This window comes from Orycteropus afer, unplaced genomic scaffold (assembly GCF_000298275.1).
Source record: "Orycteropus afer afer isolate SDZICR_OR568_19922 unplaced genomic scaffold, OryAfe1.0 scaffold00038, whole genome shotgun sequence".
Lineage (NCBI taxonomy): Eukaryota > Metazoa > Chordata > Mammalia > Tubulidentata > Orycteropodidae > Orycteropus > Orycteropus afer.
In genome coordinates, this window is record NW_006921625.1 from 13,478,192 (window position 1) to 13,495,638 (window position 17,447).

Consider the following 17,447-nt stretch of genomic DNA (forward strand, 5'->3'; position numbering starts at 1 on the left):
ATCACTGTACCCCTGGGCCCGGACTGGGGCATAGCACGGACAGGAGGCCCTCTACACACGCTGGTTAGACTGAACAGCTGGGTCCCATGCTCTGGAAAGCTTCCCAGTCAGTCTTAGAGCACTCTTCAAGTCCCTGGACAGTGGCAAGAATGGGTATCACTAACCCCATCACACAGGCGAGGAAACAGGATGAGAGGAAGGATTTGCCCACATTGCCCAGGCCTGGACAAGCACGCAAGTCTCCAGGTGACCAGAGTGGGACTCCCAGGCTCACCTCCGGCCTGCACTGCCTGGCATCAAGGTTAATTGCAACGTCCGGCAGGGAGTGGCCAGGAGGTAAGGAGGCATGGGCACTCTGCGCCCCATGAAGACAGCAGGTGCCACACACCCTCACATTAGCTGTTGAATGGAGGGACAGCTCTGGGAGAAGGCTGCTGGGAAGAGTGGCACGGGACATTGGACACATAGAACTGGCAATGGGAAGGTTACTCACATCTGGAACAAAGGGAGGGTCCAACATCCCAGCTTCCAAGCGCTTGAAATTCATGTTCCTGAAGAAGGGGTGTCTCTTGACTTCTGCGGCCCCCTCCTGCTGGCAGCCCAGTCTCTGCGTTGCATCTTTGGTGAGCAGCTGTGATGGAGAGACAGGGCCCACGTGGCCTTGGAGTGCCTGTGGTCATCTCCCTTTCACACGTGTCTGTCCCTGAGCCCTCCCCACCTCTGCCCACTGCAATATCTGCACCTCCGCCAGGTGCCAACGGCCACTGCTAAGGCCTCACATCCCCAGGTTGCCGTCCGTGACCTTTTGTGCTCTGTTGCTGCCTGCTCACGGTGCAGTTAGATGCCTGTGGCCCCCAGGGAGCAGACATGTTGTTTGTTTCTTCCTGTGACCAGACAGCAGGGCCTGGCACACGGTGGGGACCATCCAGGTTAGTGGAATGTGTGGACGGAAAAGCATTACCTCTTCTGCTGCAGGTGAGCAACAAGGGGCAGGAGCTCGTCTGTGGGCCTCTCTCAGTCACTTCCTCAACCAGCAAGTACACTGGAGACTAGAAGCTACTGGGCAGGAGCCCTGGTAGCACAAAGGTTATGTGCCCAGAGCTAACTGAAAGGCTGGCAGTTCAAACCCACCCAGTGGTTCCACGTGAGTAAGACCTGATAATCTCCCGTACAGGTTGCAGAAAACACTGTGGGCTGCTCTCTATCAATGGAGGTGCTGAGTCAAAAACGGACTTGATGGCATCGCCAGGACAGCCTAGTGGTGCAAACCCTGCCGATGAGGGGCTTGGCCCAGAGCTGTGGCATTTTGGGGGCCCAGACACGGCACCCTGGGGCAGTGGCACTCAAGTGGGCTCCAGCTTCACAGAGAAGGGCCAGTGAGTTGAGTCCTGCAAGCTGGGCTTTCTGGAGGCGGGAGGGACAGGCACTCAGGAGGAGGGATGGTAAGTGCTACAACAGTGGGGAGGCCCCTAGGCGTGTTTTGGGGACACCATGTCTTCGAGTCAACCTGACGAATGAGGGTGTGGGGTCTGTCAGTGTGAAGGAGCTGGTGGAGGAGAGGTGGGGGAGGCCCTGAAGGCCAGGTCAGGACATGGGCTGTGGATCTGGGGGCAGTGGGAGCCAGGGATGGTTGGGCTGACGATGTCCTCCTCAGAATCCTGAGGCAGGAAGGTGAGTGGGGGGAAGAGGCTCCACGCGCAGGAGAGACAGGGAGATAGAGGCAGGAGGGAGCAGACGGGCAGTCACTGATGAAGGGGGAGGGCAGCCGGGTGGCTACAGGGCTCTGCCCCCTACACCCCCAGTGTGCTGGCCACGTGGGTCTTTTCCCCCTTCCCCCCTCAGCACTGTAGACAGCTGGTGCCTACTGTTTGCCGTTACACTAAAATCAAGGTGGGAGTGCTGCGCCCTGAGGCGGTCCAGGTGCTGCTTCACCCACACCCTTGGTGTGCCGTGGGGCATATTCATATTGCATACAGGCTTGCATGGGCAGCCCTGTGTTGGGCTGGGGGCAGTGGGGAGCAGAGCAGTCGGGCTGCCTCCAGGAGGTCAGGCTGGAGGGGAATCTGCACAGATTACTGTCAAATCACAGTGGGGACAAATGCCAGATAGGGGCCGTGGGAGCAGAACAAAGCATGATGAGAGAGGACAGGCAGGTCAGGGAAGGCTCCCTGGAGGAGGTGATGCCTGGGGGTGGTCTGGAGTGGGCATCTGAGTAAACCAGGCAGAAGAGGGGTGAGGAGTATTTCTAGGAGTGAAGAGGCCTTGGGGAGTGAAAGGGAGATGTGGGGGAGAGGTGGGTAGAGGCCAGGCAAAGCTACCTTCCAGAAGCCATGAGAAGGCTTTTCCCACCCTGGTCCCTGGGACAGTTACTGGCGGTTGTACTTCCCCACATGGGCAGCAGGAGGCGCTGGAGCAGGGAGGGTAGATTTTATGGCCTCTGAGGGGCTTGGGTTGGGGAGGGCTGGTGACCGTTTATCCCAATCATCTGACCAGCTGGGGGTCTTCTGGGAATGACAAACTGAGCGGGCCCCAAGAGGCCTGGGCCCTTGGAGAAATGAGGAGATACCTCTCCAGGACCCAGGTGTCCTTGTTTCCTTCTGCAGGGCTTCCTCTGGGAAGGGGCCCACAGGAGCCAGCAGAGCTTATAGCCAAGCTGCTTCCACTCAAGGGCACCCCCCAACTCCTCTGCACAAGCAGGAATCAAAGGCAGGGTGCAAGCGCCAACCCAACCCGTTATTGTCGCGTCGATTCCAACTCATACTGCTGCCTGTTCCACAGGTGAGTGGTGCCCACACCAGAAGCAGGAGGGAGAGATGGTATGAGCTGGGGCAGGGGGGCAGGCAGGGACAGCTGGCTTCCTGGAGGAGGAGGACTCAGAGATAGCAGAGGGCTGGGGCCGGGGAGTAGGACAGAGGGAGTGCGGGTGGGCCTGGAGGGCAGTGGGGCTGGGGGGCTGGGCCTGGACACGGGGGCACTGGGCATAAAGAGTGAGTTACCAAAGCCCAGGGGCGGGGGAGGGGGCAACACTCGTCTGTCAGTCTGTTGTACTGTGATGGTTTGTGTGTTGCTGTGAGGCTGGAGGCCACACCACCATTTTTCCATATACCGGTCCGGTCAATTATGATGGACAGGTTTCAGCAGAGCTTCCGTAAAACAGACTAGGAAGAAGTATGGGGCCATCCATTTCTGAAACAATTGGCCATGGGAAACTTAATGAATAGCAGAGAAACGCTGTCTGATACACACTGGAAGAGGAGCCCCTCAGGTCACAAGGCACTCAGAATATGACTGAGGAAGAGCTGTCTCCTCTAAACCAAACTCACTGCCGTTGAGTCAAATCTGACTCATAGCGACCCCTCCTTGGGTTTCCCAGACAGTATCACTACGAAAGTAGATTACCCAGCCTTCCTTCCGAGGAGTGGCTGGTGGGTTTGAACCGCCAGCCTTCTGGTTAGCAGTCAAATGCCTTAGGCACTACACCACCAGAGCTCCCTCAAAGTAGAGTGGACCTTAATGACGTGCATGGAGTAAAGCTTTCAGGACCTTCATTTGCTGGTGGGGCGTGACTCAAAATGGGAAGAAACAGCTGCAGAAATCACGAATAATCGGAACACGGAATGTGTAAAGTATGAGTCTAGGATAATTGGAATTGTCAAAAATGAAATGGAATGCATAGAGACCAATACCCTAAGCATTAGTGAGCTGAAATGCACTAGTATCGGCCACGCTGAATCAGACAACCATGCCGGGAATGACAAATTGAAGGGGAATGGTGTGGCATTCATCATCTAAAAGAACACTTCAAGGTCTGTCCTGAAGTACAACGCTGTCAGTGTTAGGGTAACATCCATACGCCTACAAGGAAGAGCAGTTAATGCAATGACTTCAAATTTACGCACCAACCACCACAGCTAAAGATGAAACCGCAAGGACTGTGATGATGGTGCAGGACCGGGCGGTGTGCCAACGTGATGGCACCTAACAACAACAGGGGCTGGGGGAGGGCTGTGGCTGCCAAGATGGAAGGAGGGGACGTCTGGGGCCAGAGACTGCTTTCCGTATTGTTTGTGGAGCGGCCTTCTTAAGCAGGCAGGCCTGGAGCTGCTGGCCCCCAGGTCAGCTCAGAGCCTGGGAAACAGTCCCACGGCCCCAGGCCTCCTTTATAGAAGACATCTGTCCTAAGCTGGCATCGGAGGACGGGCGGGGCAGACACGCCTGGTGGCTGCACCAGAGAGCAAGAGCTCCGGTTAAGGCACAGAGAAGGCCCAAGATCAGGATTCCAAGACCCCAGGGTTGTTTGTAAGAGAAGACAGGGCAACACTGGAGGGCCGTGGCATTTGGGCACAAACAGCTTCCACCAAAGAAATGTGACAGGGACATGGGTTTGAAGCTTTGCACCCATGGGTCCAGGAGTGCCCCGCACAGCAGGCTCGGCTGCCGCCTTTCCTAAGTGGCCACCAGGAGGCGGCAGAGGGCCAACAGCACTGGCCCTGGCTGCAGCTGGGAATCCCCGCCAAAAAGCCAGGAGCCAAGGGTGGATGGCTGAGGTGCTCTCCCACTCCCCATCCTCTCAGCACGCCCTGTGTCCTGCTGGGGTCTCTCAAGACCTGCTTCTCTAATTCCTGACCCTGACCTGGGGCCAGCTGGTGATTCTGTGACCGTAACTGTCTGACCTCTACTTCTATCCCTTGTCCAGTGTGGCCACACAGACACCTTGCCACTGAATAGGACACAACCAAGTGTTTGTCAGCCTCCTGGCTTTCACAAATCCCCAGGCCCCGCCTCTCCCCTTAGCTGAGCTTTGCCGCATGGTCCCTCCTGTGCCCCATCCGGCTCTGCCTGTGGGCACCATCCAGTTTCTTTGAGGCCCCAGGAGTGCAGGTAGGTACCTGCTGCGTGGCTGCCCGGGGGGGGGGCTTGTGGTTGGGTGTGTGTCAGTGACCCTCCCTCAGCATCTCTCACACCTGTAAAGGACATATGTGTCCTTCCTTTGCAGTTGGAAACCCTTCCTCCCATGGCTACTGTGACGTGAGAGTGAGCTGGGAGGAGGAAGTGGTGGAGCAGAGTGAACGGCCACCACTGGGGAGGGCCCAGGCAATGCAGCCTGAGGTTTTCTGGAAGCAGAAGCTTTGTGGCTTAAATCAACTCCCTGGGCTGCACTTTCTGAAACTCCAGCCTGGGTAGTTTATGTGCACGGTGGAGCCAGCCCAGGGCCCCTGTGAATTCAGACAGGTGGGGAGAAGACAGCCCCTTACCAGGTGCATCCTGCCCCTCACCCACCTGGTGCTCCAGGTGCGGCCAGGTGGAGGGAGGGCAAGTCTGGGGCTCAAGCCACTTCCCCTTCCTGTCTGCACGCGGCTGCAATGGAGGGCAGCTGCCTGCCAAGCGGCAGCACAGCTGTGCCCGGTACCAGGGGAAAAGGGTCCCGTAGTGTCCTGGGTGGGTACACAGGAGCCTGAGAGCCAGGCAGGGATGGGGAGTGGCTGTCTCCCACAAAGCTACAGCTCTTCTTCCCAGGCAGAGTCAGAGGGCCTGCTCCTGGGTGGGCCCGGTGGGTAGGTGATGGTGGTGGTCCAGGGTGGTCCTCACTCCCAGCTCTAACAGTCTCGATGACTCCTGTCACTCCCTCTGCTACCTGGCTTCCTATTTGGCCTGTCACCCAGCCCGTGTGCCCTGTTTGTGGCCAGGTCAAATCTCACAGCCCACTGACACTGGCATCAAGTTTAGTGGATGGAAAACTTGGTTATAAGATGTTCAAAGGCTGTGACAATATCACACTCACCACAGCCCTGGGATCCATCCAGAGATGGAGGGACCAGAGGCCCGAGGTCAAGGGCAGGGGTCTGCCCCAAGGGTCCCTAGCATCTTAGGGAACAGCTCTTCTCTACCCTGACTCCCCCAACCAAGCCTGCTGGAGAGGAGGCCATTTCCCACTGTCCACCTTAGCTCCTTGGTCACAGGGCCCCCTGCCTCCCACCTTTGTCCTAGGCTTTCTTTTGGAAGCCTTTGATGACCACCCTGCCCACTGCACGAGCCTGGGCTCCTTTGGCTTGGCGATTCACCATCTAGCCCAAGTGTGTCCTGACCCTGGTTTCTGGCTGGATACCCAACCGCAGGGCAACATCTGACTCACTGGACTCACCATCTTGCAGATAGACTTGGCCTCTTCAGAGAACTTGTGGGAGTAAGCCTCCTCGGTCTCCAGGACCCGGCGGTCCACCTCCTCCCGCTTCACCTTCTCCTTGCGGCCTCGGAAGGGCGACTGGCCCTCTATCATCTCGTAGATGAGGCAGCCCAGGCCCCAGTAGTCGGGGCTCAGGCCGTACCTCTGGTTGTTCAGGACCTCTGGAGCTGGGGCAGAGCAGGGGTGCACGGCAGAAGTGAGAGAAAACTGGGAGTAGGACAGAACCTGGGCACACGGGCCAGGGTTGCTCCATATGGCCAGGGCACTCATCCTCCTGCTAACTCCTACCCATTAATTATTATAAATACCACCTCCTCCAGGAAGCCTGCTCTGATCGCTATACTCTGTGTCCCCAAAGGACTCTGTGACTTCAGAACCCTGACCACAGTGGGTGGAAATGGCCTGCTGCTGGAACCTGAGCTGCCTTATCCATATTGAGTTCCTGGCACACAGCAGGTGTTGGACATGCATTTGTTTCAGGGAATGAAGAAGGTGTGTCCACCCAAAGGAGATAACTTTAAACATATCTAGAATTCCCAGTCTCTACATATGGCTCCCGCCCCTACTTTAAGCACAAAAGTGCAAAAAAGATGAATTCCATCGACAGGCACACACATCTGGAAGCCACCCAGCTGCACGTGCTGGTCGGCACACAGCCAAGGATGTGCAGCCAGATGCATGCACATGCGTGTGCAGAAGGGGACAGATGCAAGCACAGTAGGTGCACATGCATCCTGCAGGTGGATACCTGATACTATGTACTCATCTCTGTCTGTCCATATCTGTGAACCTGTCTCTGCATGTATCTATCTAGGTATCGCTCTCTATCATCTAGAACTCTGGTGGAGCAGTGGGGATGCACTGGGCTGCTAACCAAAAGGTCACCAGCTGCTCTGTGGGAGAAAGAGGAAACCTGCTTTCATAGAGATTTACAGCCTTGGAAACCCCATGGGGGCAGTTCTACTCTGTCCTCCGGGGTTGCTGTGAGTCAGAATTGACCAGATGGCAGTGGTTTTGGTTTCTGGGTTATCTATCATCGATTCATCTACTGCCTACCTATTTATCCAACCATTCATCCGTCATCTACCTGTCGGCATTCATACCGGCAAACACACACTCACAGACTCACAGCCCCAATGTCATGAACCTGGACAGTACCTCCCAGCATCAGACACAGAACCCAGTTCAGCTGCACTGGCGCTGGCCTGGCCGGGGGCAATAGAGGGCTCTCTCTGGGTCCCCTGGGTGAGCGAGGGCATGCAAGCTGTGCAAGGGGAAGCCCAGTGCCGTCCTCAGTTAGAAGGGGGGCTCTGGGGGACCAGACTTGAGCTCTGGGCTCTTCCCTGCTGTCCCAGGATGACGGTCTCGGGCAGCTGGAGAAGGACGGGTGGGAGCCCACGGCTGGTCCCTCCTTAGTGTCATGCTCAGTGGCACAGCCAGCAGTGCTCTCTTCTCCTCCCTGAGCACATTCCCAGGGCCTCCCTCCTCTCGGGGGTTCCTGAGGGGCTGCCCACTGGACCACTTCTTTCATGTGGTCTCCCTGAGCATTGTTGTATCCACACCTGTCCTCTGACCCTGGAGAGGGGCCTGGCTTTGAGACACAGGGGGCAGGGGGCTGGGGGCTGCAGAGAGCTTTGTCTAGTCCAGCCACACCCTGGGGCCCCTTCACTCCACCCTGACCTGGCTACGACCTCCCACTGCATGAATCCATGGGAGACCATGACCCTAATTCTGATGGGGGTCACACAAAGAGAGGTGAGGGGAGGGGACTCGGGAGGCTCAGTGTGCGAATGTGTGGGCCCCACTGGCACTTACCCATGTAGCCCACGGTGCCCACCCGGCCTCGGATAAGGTCTCCCTCGGGGATCTTCACGGCCAGGCCCAGGTCTGAGATCCGAATGTGGCCTGAAGGGAGAGCAGGGTCGGTGGGGTCCGTGGGACGGGCCTGTGGCTGTCTGGCCCTCTCTGAGCAGTGCCTTGCTGTGGTGACCTTAGGCCAGGCACTCAGCCTCTCTGAACCTCAGGATTTCCATCTGAACAATGGAGACCGTGATGCTAATCTGCTATCTCTGGGTGCCTGTAAGACCTTCGGGGGCCCAGGTGTTGGAGAGTACGGCAAGTCATTCCTTTTTAGGCACAAAACATGAAGTCCCAGGATTCCTGGATTTGCCTGGACTTTGGCTGACCTGCCTCATAAAATGCCCTAAGGGGCTTCTTGGAAGGCTGAGGTCATGAAGTTGAAGTCTTGCCCTGATTCTGGGACTGCTTCCTGGGAAAGTGTGGGGTGCTCCTGATGTTTCACACAACTTGCTTGGGGAGCGGCTCCCTGCCCTGCTGGTCTTTAGGGCTGTTTGTTTCTTCCCTTTAGAAGCAAGAAAGGAGCTGTCTGGGCTGGGCCTGGTGCGGCTTGGGGGATGGAACTGGGGTCCACAGTCTGATGCTGACCCCAGAAGCTGAGAGGCCACTGTGCTGAGGTGGGGTCATGTCACGTTCTACCCTTTCGCTCCCTGCCTGTAGGTGCCAAAGCCCCCACCAGACCAGCCTCAGCAGGGCCCAGGTCCAGCAACCCCTGCTGGGCTGGAGTTGCAGGGGTTTCTCAGCTCACCGGGTCCTTGACAAAGGCAGGAAAGGGGAGGATGGGATGTGAGCCATTAGTGGTGGGCACTGAGAGCAGCAGGGATCAAGGGCCCCATGTGGGCTTGGGGCTCATTCACAGAGGGGCGGTAAGCCCTGGGTCCGCTCTGCCTGCTCCCCTCACGGGAGGCATCACCCATAAACCTCTCCCAGGTCCAAGGACCCGCCTCTCTCTTTCCGCCTTTTTCCACTTGGTGCCACCTGGCAACTGGGACATTGGTGGGGAGCAGCCATGTCCCTGATATTGCTGGGCACCCCTGGTGAGTTGGCTCCTCCAAGCCTCAGCCTTGATATCTGTAAAATGGGCCCAGTGCTAGCAACTCCACCCTTTCTGGGAGTGTGAACATCCTGTGAGATAAAAGATGTAAAACCCTCCCCGAGGTGAGAGGCTAAGGACCCAGGCAGGGTTATCGTTGTGTTTAACACCAGCCCCCACCCCCTTCTAGAGAAATAACCATGATAACGCATGAATACCAATGCCAGATGCGTTTGCAGTTGGCCACGGGAAACAATTTCCCTCACACTGTCTCGTAGGGCCCCCCCCGCCGAAGCAGGCAGGGCAGGGCCCGTGGTTTCCACTTTACACACAAGGAAGATGGGATGCAGAGAAAACGTTCCAAAGTTAAGTGACCTGCCCACTGTTTTCGAAACTATGGACTCCTTCTCTCTTTTCGCCGGGCCACACTGACTGTCCACACTGACGGCTCCACCCAGGAGAGCAAGACTGAGGAGAAGGCATGGAGCTGCTGCCCCCCGCCCCGTGTCCCACAGCAGTCTCCTGTGTCGTTGTCCCTCAGGCTCTGGGGACCTTGGTGCCCTAGGGTTGTGACGCTCACCTCAGTTACGGACTAGGGAAAGGGTGTCCCGAGCGGTTCCCCTACTTACCATAATCATCTAACAGGATATTCTCAGGTTTCAGATCTCTGAAAGGGAAAGACAGCAAGCATCTGAGTGGGGGCTCTGGGCGGCCAGGACACGGGCGTCTGGGTGACACCGTGGGACAAACAGGCCTGAGCAACCACAGGGTGTTTCCTGCCTACCTCTTGGCCCAGGCTGCCTGGTCCCTCTGGGTCGGGGCAGGCTCCAGCCAATGTCCCTCCTTCCAGTAGTTCACTAAATAGATGCTGCCATTTGCCGAAAGTGGCTCTGACCCTGGAGGTTACCGGGGAAGGTAAGGGCCAGTCCTGGCAACAGTCCAGGGTCCTGGGGTGGCACAAGTGGTTTGCAACCGGCTGCTAAACTAAAGGTTGTCAGTTCGAACCCACCGGTGGCACTAAAGGAGAAAACCCTGGTGATGGGCCCCGTAAAGGTACCAGCCGAGAAACTCCTAGGAGTAGTCCCGCTCTGTACCATGCAGGGTCGCCAGGCCTTAGAATCAACTCCATGGCAGCGGGTTTGGTTTTCTGGTTTTGGCACCAGTCCACATGTCTGCCTTCTGTGGTGATAAACCTCTACTAGACTGGGAAGACCCTGGAGTTTCAGGGTGGGCATGAAGAAAGAGAAATGATTGCAAACAAAATACCAGCTGAAAAACTGGGAGCAGAGAACTGGGTGAGGAGGAGGCCACTCCCGGGAGCAATACCCCCTTTGGTACAGGGACCCCAGGGGAGTGGCATCCCCACCCCAGTTCCGGCTGTGGTCTGGGAGAAAGCGTGGCCCGAAGGCACAGCTCCAGGTGTGGGCGGCTTCACCCCCCGACGTCTCCCTTGCAGTCTGGAGAGAAGGCGGTGGGCCGGCAGAAGAGTTTGGCTTTACCCACCAGCCTCTTCTCCGAAAGGAAGGACAGCCAGGAGGATGGTGCTGCAGCTCTGACAGCCGCCGGCAGAGGAGCACAGGGCAACCCCACGGCAGCTGCAGTGCGGACCAAATGGCTTTGTTTATTTAACTGATGGCAGCTGTCCTCGTGGGAAATGGTTAACACACCCAAATCCAGTGGGGCAGCCTCAGAGCGTGATGATTGGGATCGGTGTAGTAGTTACTTCTTCTTTTCCTTTTTTTTTTTTTTTTGCTTTTATTGTGGTGAAAACACACACAAGACATTCGCAAAGTAGTTTTACAAAATACTTTTGTTGTTGTTAAACTGCATTCCTTTGATGTAATAACAGTGCCAAATAAGGACAAGAGCTAGCATCTCAAGCCAGTACCCGCCCCCCCGTGGAAGGACAGTTCACTAGTGGGTGCTGGACAGAGCCCACACCACGGGGGAGGCCAGGAGGAGGCATCGTGGCTCCCGTCCTCCCCAGAAGAGGACTTGGAGGGCCTTTGAAAAAAAAAAATCTTTATTATTTTTTTTAAAGTAAAAAGCAATCAAGGGGAGGATTCGTTTTTTAACCTTTAGGGAAATGTTTCTAACTTGCTTTTCACTTGAATAAAAACAAAGCACAAACATAACTGGGGAGATGGTGGGTGGGGGGAGGGAATGTCATGAAGACCATTCCTTGTTTTCAAAACCTTCCTGGTCTCAGAATAATCCCACCAAGAGCTCCAGCTCAAAGGCCTTCCCACTGGGGCCCTGGGGGCTTCCCTGCAGGTCCCCAGGGCCAACGGTTTTGAGGGTGTGAATTTCCAGATGTGGAACAGCCTGTTCTGTCCTGGAGCCGTGGGAGCTCCCTCCCACCTGCCCTTTGGCAACAGCTCTTCTCCCAATTTTAGGAGAAGCAGCTTCTCCCAAATGCTACTGCAGTATGCTGGTCCCGGGTATCAAACCTGAGGATCCAAAGGGCCAATCAGGAGGGTCTAGCAATGGCAGCTCCCAGAGGAAATTACTTTAACATCTAGAGCCTTACCGTCCAGGGAAATTCTAAAAATCTTATGCATATCTATCTATCTGTCTGTGTATCCATCCATCCATCCATCCATCCATCCATCCATCTATCCATCACCTCCACCACCTGCTGTCAGTCTGCTGTACTGTGGTGGTTGATGACAGGGTCACCCATGGCGGAATGGGTTCAGCAGAGCTTCCAGACTAACACAGACGAGGAAAGAAGGCCTGATGACCTCCTTCTGAAGAACCAGCCAGTGAGAACCCCGTGGAGCCCAGATCTCCTGGGACACACGTGGGTCACCTGAGTCGGAGCTGACTCCACGGCAGCTGGTTTTGGGGACATTTCAAAGTGCGGTGTCAGTATTTCAAAATACTGGTATTTACCGCTATTTATACATGCCATGAAATATTTCAAATATCTACTTAAAAAGTGTGAGGGGGTCACACGCTTTTTCAAAATTCTTTGAGGGTTGTCAGAAAAGTTTGAAGACCTCTGTTCACGGAATCTGGACACCTGGTCCTGCAAAGCCCAGGCCCCATGGGACTGAGGTAAGTGAGGACAAAGGGTGAAGGGGCTGGGGTTGGGGGTGGCCGAGTTCTTCCTGGTCCCGATCATGGCCACCAGCTCCAATGAGCTTCCCCAGTGCTGGCTGGAGGGAATAGTGGTACTGGCCTTTCCTCATCAACTTGCAGTCCATCTGGGGAACGTCACATCACATCCTTCTCTTCCCCATACTTTGGAGGCCAGAGAACACTGACTGGAGAGTGGCCCACCTCACTTATCTGTGCCCAGGACCCCTGAGACTCCCAGGTGGGGGTTGTCTATCTAATGCACACACCTTCACCTGCAATGACCAGGCCTTGATTCCTGGGGTGAGCACAGCCACCCACGCGAGAATGAGAAGGGACAGCCCACCCTTCTCACTAGGTGGGCACGGCCAGTGGACAAGCACCACTCACCTATAGACGGTGTTCTCTCGGTGGAGGTCTCCCAAGCCACACAGGATCTCTGCTGCGTAGAACAAGGCTCGCTCCTCCTCAAAGCCAGGGTTGCCCATGTTGTAGATGTGGAACTTCAGGTCACCCCCATTCATGATGGTCAGAACCAAGCACAGTGCGTCCTTGGTCTCATAGGCGTAGGCCAGGTTGACCTGGGAGCACAGGAGGAGCACCGCGGTAAGAAAGATGACCAGCGGCAACCCACTTCCTCTTTTCTTCCCGGGGATCTTTGAAGCCGGGCAGGGGTGGGTGTGGTGTGCTGGAGGCACCACAGAAGCTTCACACCACTCCCCTGGAGCCAACTGGCCTCATGGTGACCCTGCCTGCCGTCCCTCTTGGCTGATGAAGGAGGATTCGTACCTAAGTCCTTACACATCAGTGGTTGCAGGTGAGGCAAAGGGGGTGGGGGCAGGCTAGTGCCTGCACTTCCAGGGCCTCTAGCAGCATGATGTCTGAGTTTTCACACCACAAATGCAAGGGCATCATCAGCTGCTTAAAACTGTATGTTGCCTTGTTGGTTGGGTAAGAGAAACAGGACCCAGATGCCCTCAGTTGCTGGGGGCTCCTCACTGCAGGGGTGAGTGGAAGCAGGCTAGGAAGTGCCTGTGTTATCTTTGGCTACTGAGATCTGGGGGTTAATTTGTTACCACAGCAGAGCCCTGCAGGGCTAACACAACATATGTACACAAAATGGCGCCTCACTAGGCTATTGGCACTTAGGTCCCTACCGTGATGAAACCAGGTTAGAGGTGTCTAGGGAACCAGGACTCCTTGGATGGCCCAGGGTGGCCTGGTTTTGTCCACCAAGTTCACAGGGTGGTCCTGGAGGACAGAGGCCTTGGTCTCACACACTGAGGGAGTCAGGCACTGGCCAGCTCTGTGACAGAACAAAGTCAGGCCCAACTGACCACAAGGGGTCTTCCACGGACGGAGTGTCCGCTGGCTTCCTGTAGCATCCTCCTCTCACTGGCATTGCACTTCCCTGAAGGATGGGGGCTGGGCATACTGGCTGTTACAGATTAAACTATGTCCCCTCAAAGTATGTGTGGGAATCCTAACCCCTAGACCTACAGATGCAGTCCTGTTTGGAAAAGGGTTTTATTTGTTTTGTTAACTAGATCATAGCTAAGTATAGTGAGTTCGAATCTATTCACTTCTGAGCTATGAAAAGAGCAATTAGACAGAGAAGCCCTCCCAGGTGGGGGCAGACAGATGCTATGTGAGAATCGTCCATAAGCCAAGGAACCAAGAACACCCAGGACTACCGACAAGGGAGGAATGGACAAGGCAGAGGCCCTGATTTGGACTTCCAGTCTTGTGAAACGTGAGAAAATGAGCTTCTGCCCTTTAAGCCATCTACCTGCATTCACCTGGAGCAACAGAGGAAGAGAAGGAAGATGGGGACTGTGTGGCTGACTGCCTTCATAAACAACTGCCTCCTCTGCCATGACACCAGAAGAATGGGATGATGCCTGGCTGCCATTACTAAACATTTTGATAAAAATTTCCATAGCAGAATCTTTATCAAAAGGGGGAAAATAAAGAACAGAATTTCAAAATCTCATGGATGCTAGATTTTCTGGAGCCATGGAGGCTGGATGAATCCTCAGAACTAGTGCCCTGAGATCATCTTTCAACCTTAAACAAAAAATGTCCCCTGAACTCTCTCTCTTTTTTTTTTTTTTTTTGTGATTTGGGTGAAGATTTACAGAGCCAATTCACTTTCCATCCCCTGAAATCTTAAAACCAAACAATAGTTAGACTGAACTAGTAAAGAATATCTGCCTTGGGCACTGTGCGCTTTGAAGACCTATCCATATGGGATCCAACTGACAAAAGCAACCTCAAATACTAGACTTCACCTTGGGGCAGTGAGGTGAGTTAGCAGGGAGAGCGAGGATGGTCGCAGAACTCAAAGAACGTCATCGCTGCCACTGGACTGTACAGAACTATCAAATTGGTGGATGTTTTGCTGTGTGCCAACAACATAATATACATGATTAAAAACCAAGTCTGTTCACTTGTATTTCTGCTGCAGTAGCAGTAGGCAACTGGGACACTGGGGCACCATCCCCTTTCCCAGGGAAGGATGCTCCTTCATCAGAGTAGTCTGCCACCGGCCCACCACTCACCACAAACTGACTGTTGACCTTCTCCAGGATCTGTTTCTCGTTGAGCGCCATGGACTCCCCTTTCCTCTTTTTGATCCTCTTCTTCTCCAGGCGCTTGCAGGCGTACATTTTACCTGTGGCTCGAACCTGGCAGGCACAGACCTGAGGAGCAAGAGAGAAGCCAAGGTCTTCAGGGTACTGTGTGTGTGTATGTGGGGGCCTGCCTGAAGCTAGCTGTCCAGGGTTGGGAGCTGATGGGACCAAAGGTACTCTCAGCCCTCAGGACCTGACCACGGACCACAGCCTTGGGTCTACCGCTGCCCTGGGCCTGCCCTCACAAGCTGCTCTCAGTGCCACCTTCCCTTCCCCTTAGAACAATCCTACTCTTGAAATTGAGGAACCTTCAAGAACATGAAGGCTGAACATGAAGGTTTGTTGAACACAGACGGTGAGATGACTGGCTGAGGTCTAACAGGCCATCCCCTGTCCAAGGCAACTGAATTTTCTCTGTCCCAAGCTTTCAGTCAAATGTAGCAGCACTAAGTGGGGACTTCCAAGCATTAGGTGGTAGTAGGAGAGGCTTGTTTTGGGGGTAGAGTAATGGCAGACCCCTGAGAACCCTGCCTTTATAATTCAGGGGAATAGGAGCCAGAGCAGTAGGGGTCTGGTCTCAGTCCTGCCTCTTACAGACTGTGTGATCCTGACTGGGTCATGTACCCATCTGGAACCCCAGCTTTCCTCATCCCGAAACAGGGAAAACGAGGCTTGCCTCAGTTCCTGGGAAGATCACAGAGAGTACAATGGAATCTTTAATCCCATGTAACAGCACATATTAACACCATCGTCCAGGAATGTGGTGGCCCACACAGCGGAGGGTGGCTCAACACCTCTCCCTCCTCACCTTAGACATAGCTAATGTTCACAAGGGAGCTCTGGTAGTGTAAAGCCTAAGGCACTTGACTGCTAACCAGAAGGCTGGCAGTTCAAACCCACCAGCCACGCCTTGGAAGGAAGGTTGGGCAATCTACTTCCGTAGTGATACTGCCTCGGAAACCCAAGGAGGGGTCGCTATGAGTCAGGTCCAACTCGACGGCACACAACAACAACAATGTTCACAAAGGTCTCTGACCCTAGCCTTCCTCACCACCTCCAGCCCTCCAAATACCCACATTATCTGGGAATATCCAAGGGTACCCGTGGCTGAGCCACTTGCTCAGGAAGCCCTTAGAGGAGCACTTCAGACCCATTCAGAAGACAGAAGAGGCAACCAGACTACCGGAACTTTCAGCTGAAAAGCGTAAATGCTCACTCACCTCTCCAAAGCCCCCTTTTCCTAGCACTCGGTACTGCCTAAAAGTGTTTTTGGTCACTGGTTGCCTGGAAAAAAAAGCAAGATTCAACATCGTCAAAACAGACAACTGCACCAATGAAAGTAGCTGATGGGAGGTACAAGTCTATGATCTCCAAAGTGGCCCAAGTCCCCCAGAAAGTGCAGCTACAAATAAGACCTTCAAGTGAGGATCCCGCCTGCTGCCTACCCTACAGATTTCAGCCTTTCCAGCCCCTTCAATTATGGGAGCCAATTCCTTAAAAAAATTCTCTTAATACATATGTACACACACACCCATACACTACACATCTGTTTGTTTTGTTCTCTGGAGAACCCTGACTGGTACAGATTTTAGTACTGAGAGCAGTTCTAGAGGGACAGATGAGTTGTCAGAATTGGTTCTCTAATCTGGTCAGCTTTCCAGACAGCAATGAGTCCATTTCCAGGGGGGAAGAGGGCACCGACAGTCCACGGCATGATGTGGCAACAGACACACACAAAATTCCATCCCTGGACAGCCCTAATCAAATATTTAGAAAAAGCAAGACTTTAGGTGACCGTATTTGATACATTAGTGCATCTGTGTCAAACCAATGAGTTGGAATAGACTCAATGGCCGTGGGTGTGGTTTTCTTTTTTGAATGATTATCAAGAGATGAGCTGGTTGTTTCTAATCATGCTAGAGAAGTGGGGAAAGCCAAGGATGAGCTCAGGGCTTCAAATTCCCTACTCAAGCTCTCATAAATGACTTGTGAGTTTCTATGTCTGACCTGAAGGAGTTCTTTGTCTGTGTAGTTGCAGAGCTGAGATTTCTGAAAACCAAACCCAGAGTACCATCCTGCAAGTGGCTGAACTGTAATACAAATCGAATTCCCAGCCTTGCAGAGTATCCGGGGTTCAAAGTGAGGGCACTGCTTGGGAAGGACTGAAGGTCCTGAAGAGTTGAATGGGGACATATGGGCAGATCCTGATGAAGCTGGGGGTTGAACCCTCACATTCCGCGACTCTTCTTTACCGGTCCAGGCAGCCCTTTCATCCTTCATGGTCTGAAGAACCTGTAATGGCCTCCCCTAAGGTAGATGCCCTGCGGGACATCCAAGGAAGATGCCATGTGGCAACCGAGAGACTGAGTGATGCACCCACAGGTCAAGGACCATCAAAGAAAAACCAGACGTAAAGCAAAGGGATGGCACAGCTCATCCCACAGCGGCGTCAGAGAGTGCACGGCCCTGCCAGCACTCCACTCCAGATTTCTGGTCTCCAGAACTGTGAGACAATACATTTCTGTTGTTTTAAGTCATCCACATTGTGGTACTTAGTCACGGCAACCCTAGGAAATGGAGACAAATCCCCAAGGCTGGGAGAGGAAGAGCTCATGCTTGCTCAGACAGGAAAAGCTGAAGGCCTGAAAAAAATGTGAGC

At 54.4% G+C, this 17,447-nt stretch overlaps 1 protein-coding gene across 1 annotated transcript in view; it reads right to left on the reverse strand.

The window, feature by feature from the left end:
* GRK5 (G protein-coupled receptor kinase 5) overlaps nt 1-17,447 on the reverse strand; it is a 157,192-nt gene that overhangs the window by 10,870 nt on the left and 128,875 nt on the right. Inside the window, exons 7-13 of the mRNA XM_042780412.1 lie at nt 16,009-16,072; nt 14,717-14,857; nt 12,546-12,736; nt 9,704-9,741; nt 8,000-8,089; nt 6,143-6,351; nt 494-631 (exon numbers count right to left, since the gene is read on the reverse strand). Coding sequence (XP_042636346.1) covers nt 494-631; nt 6,143-6,351; nt 8,000-8,089; nt 9,704-9,741; nt 12,546-12,736; nt 14,717-14,857; nt 16,009-16,072 — 871 coding nt within the window. The remainder of the gene's footprint in view (nt 1-493; nt 632-6,142; nt 6,352-7,999; nt 8,090-9,703; nt 9,742-12,545; nt 12,737-14,716; nt 14,858-16,008; nt 16,073-17,447) is intronic.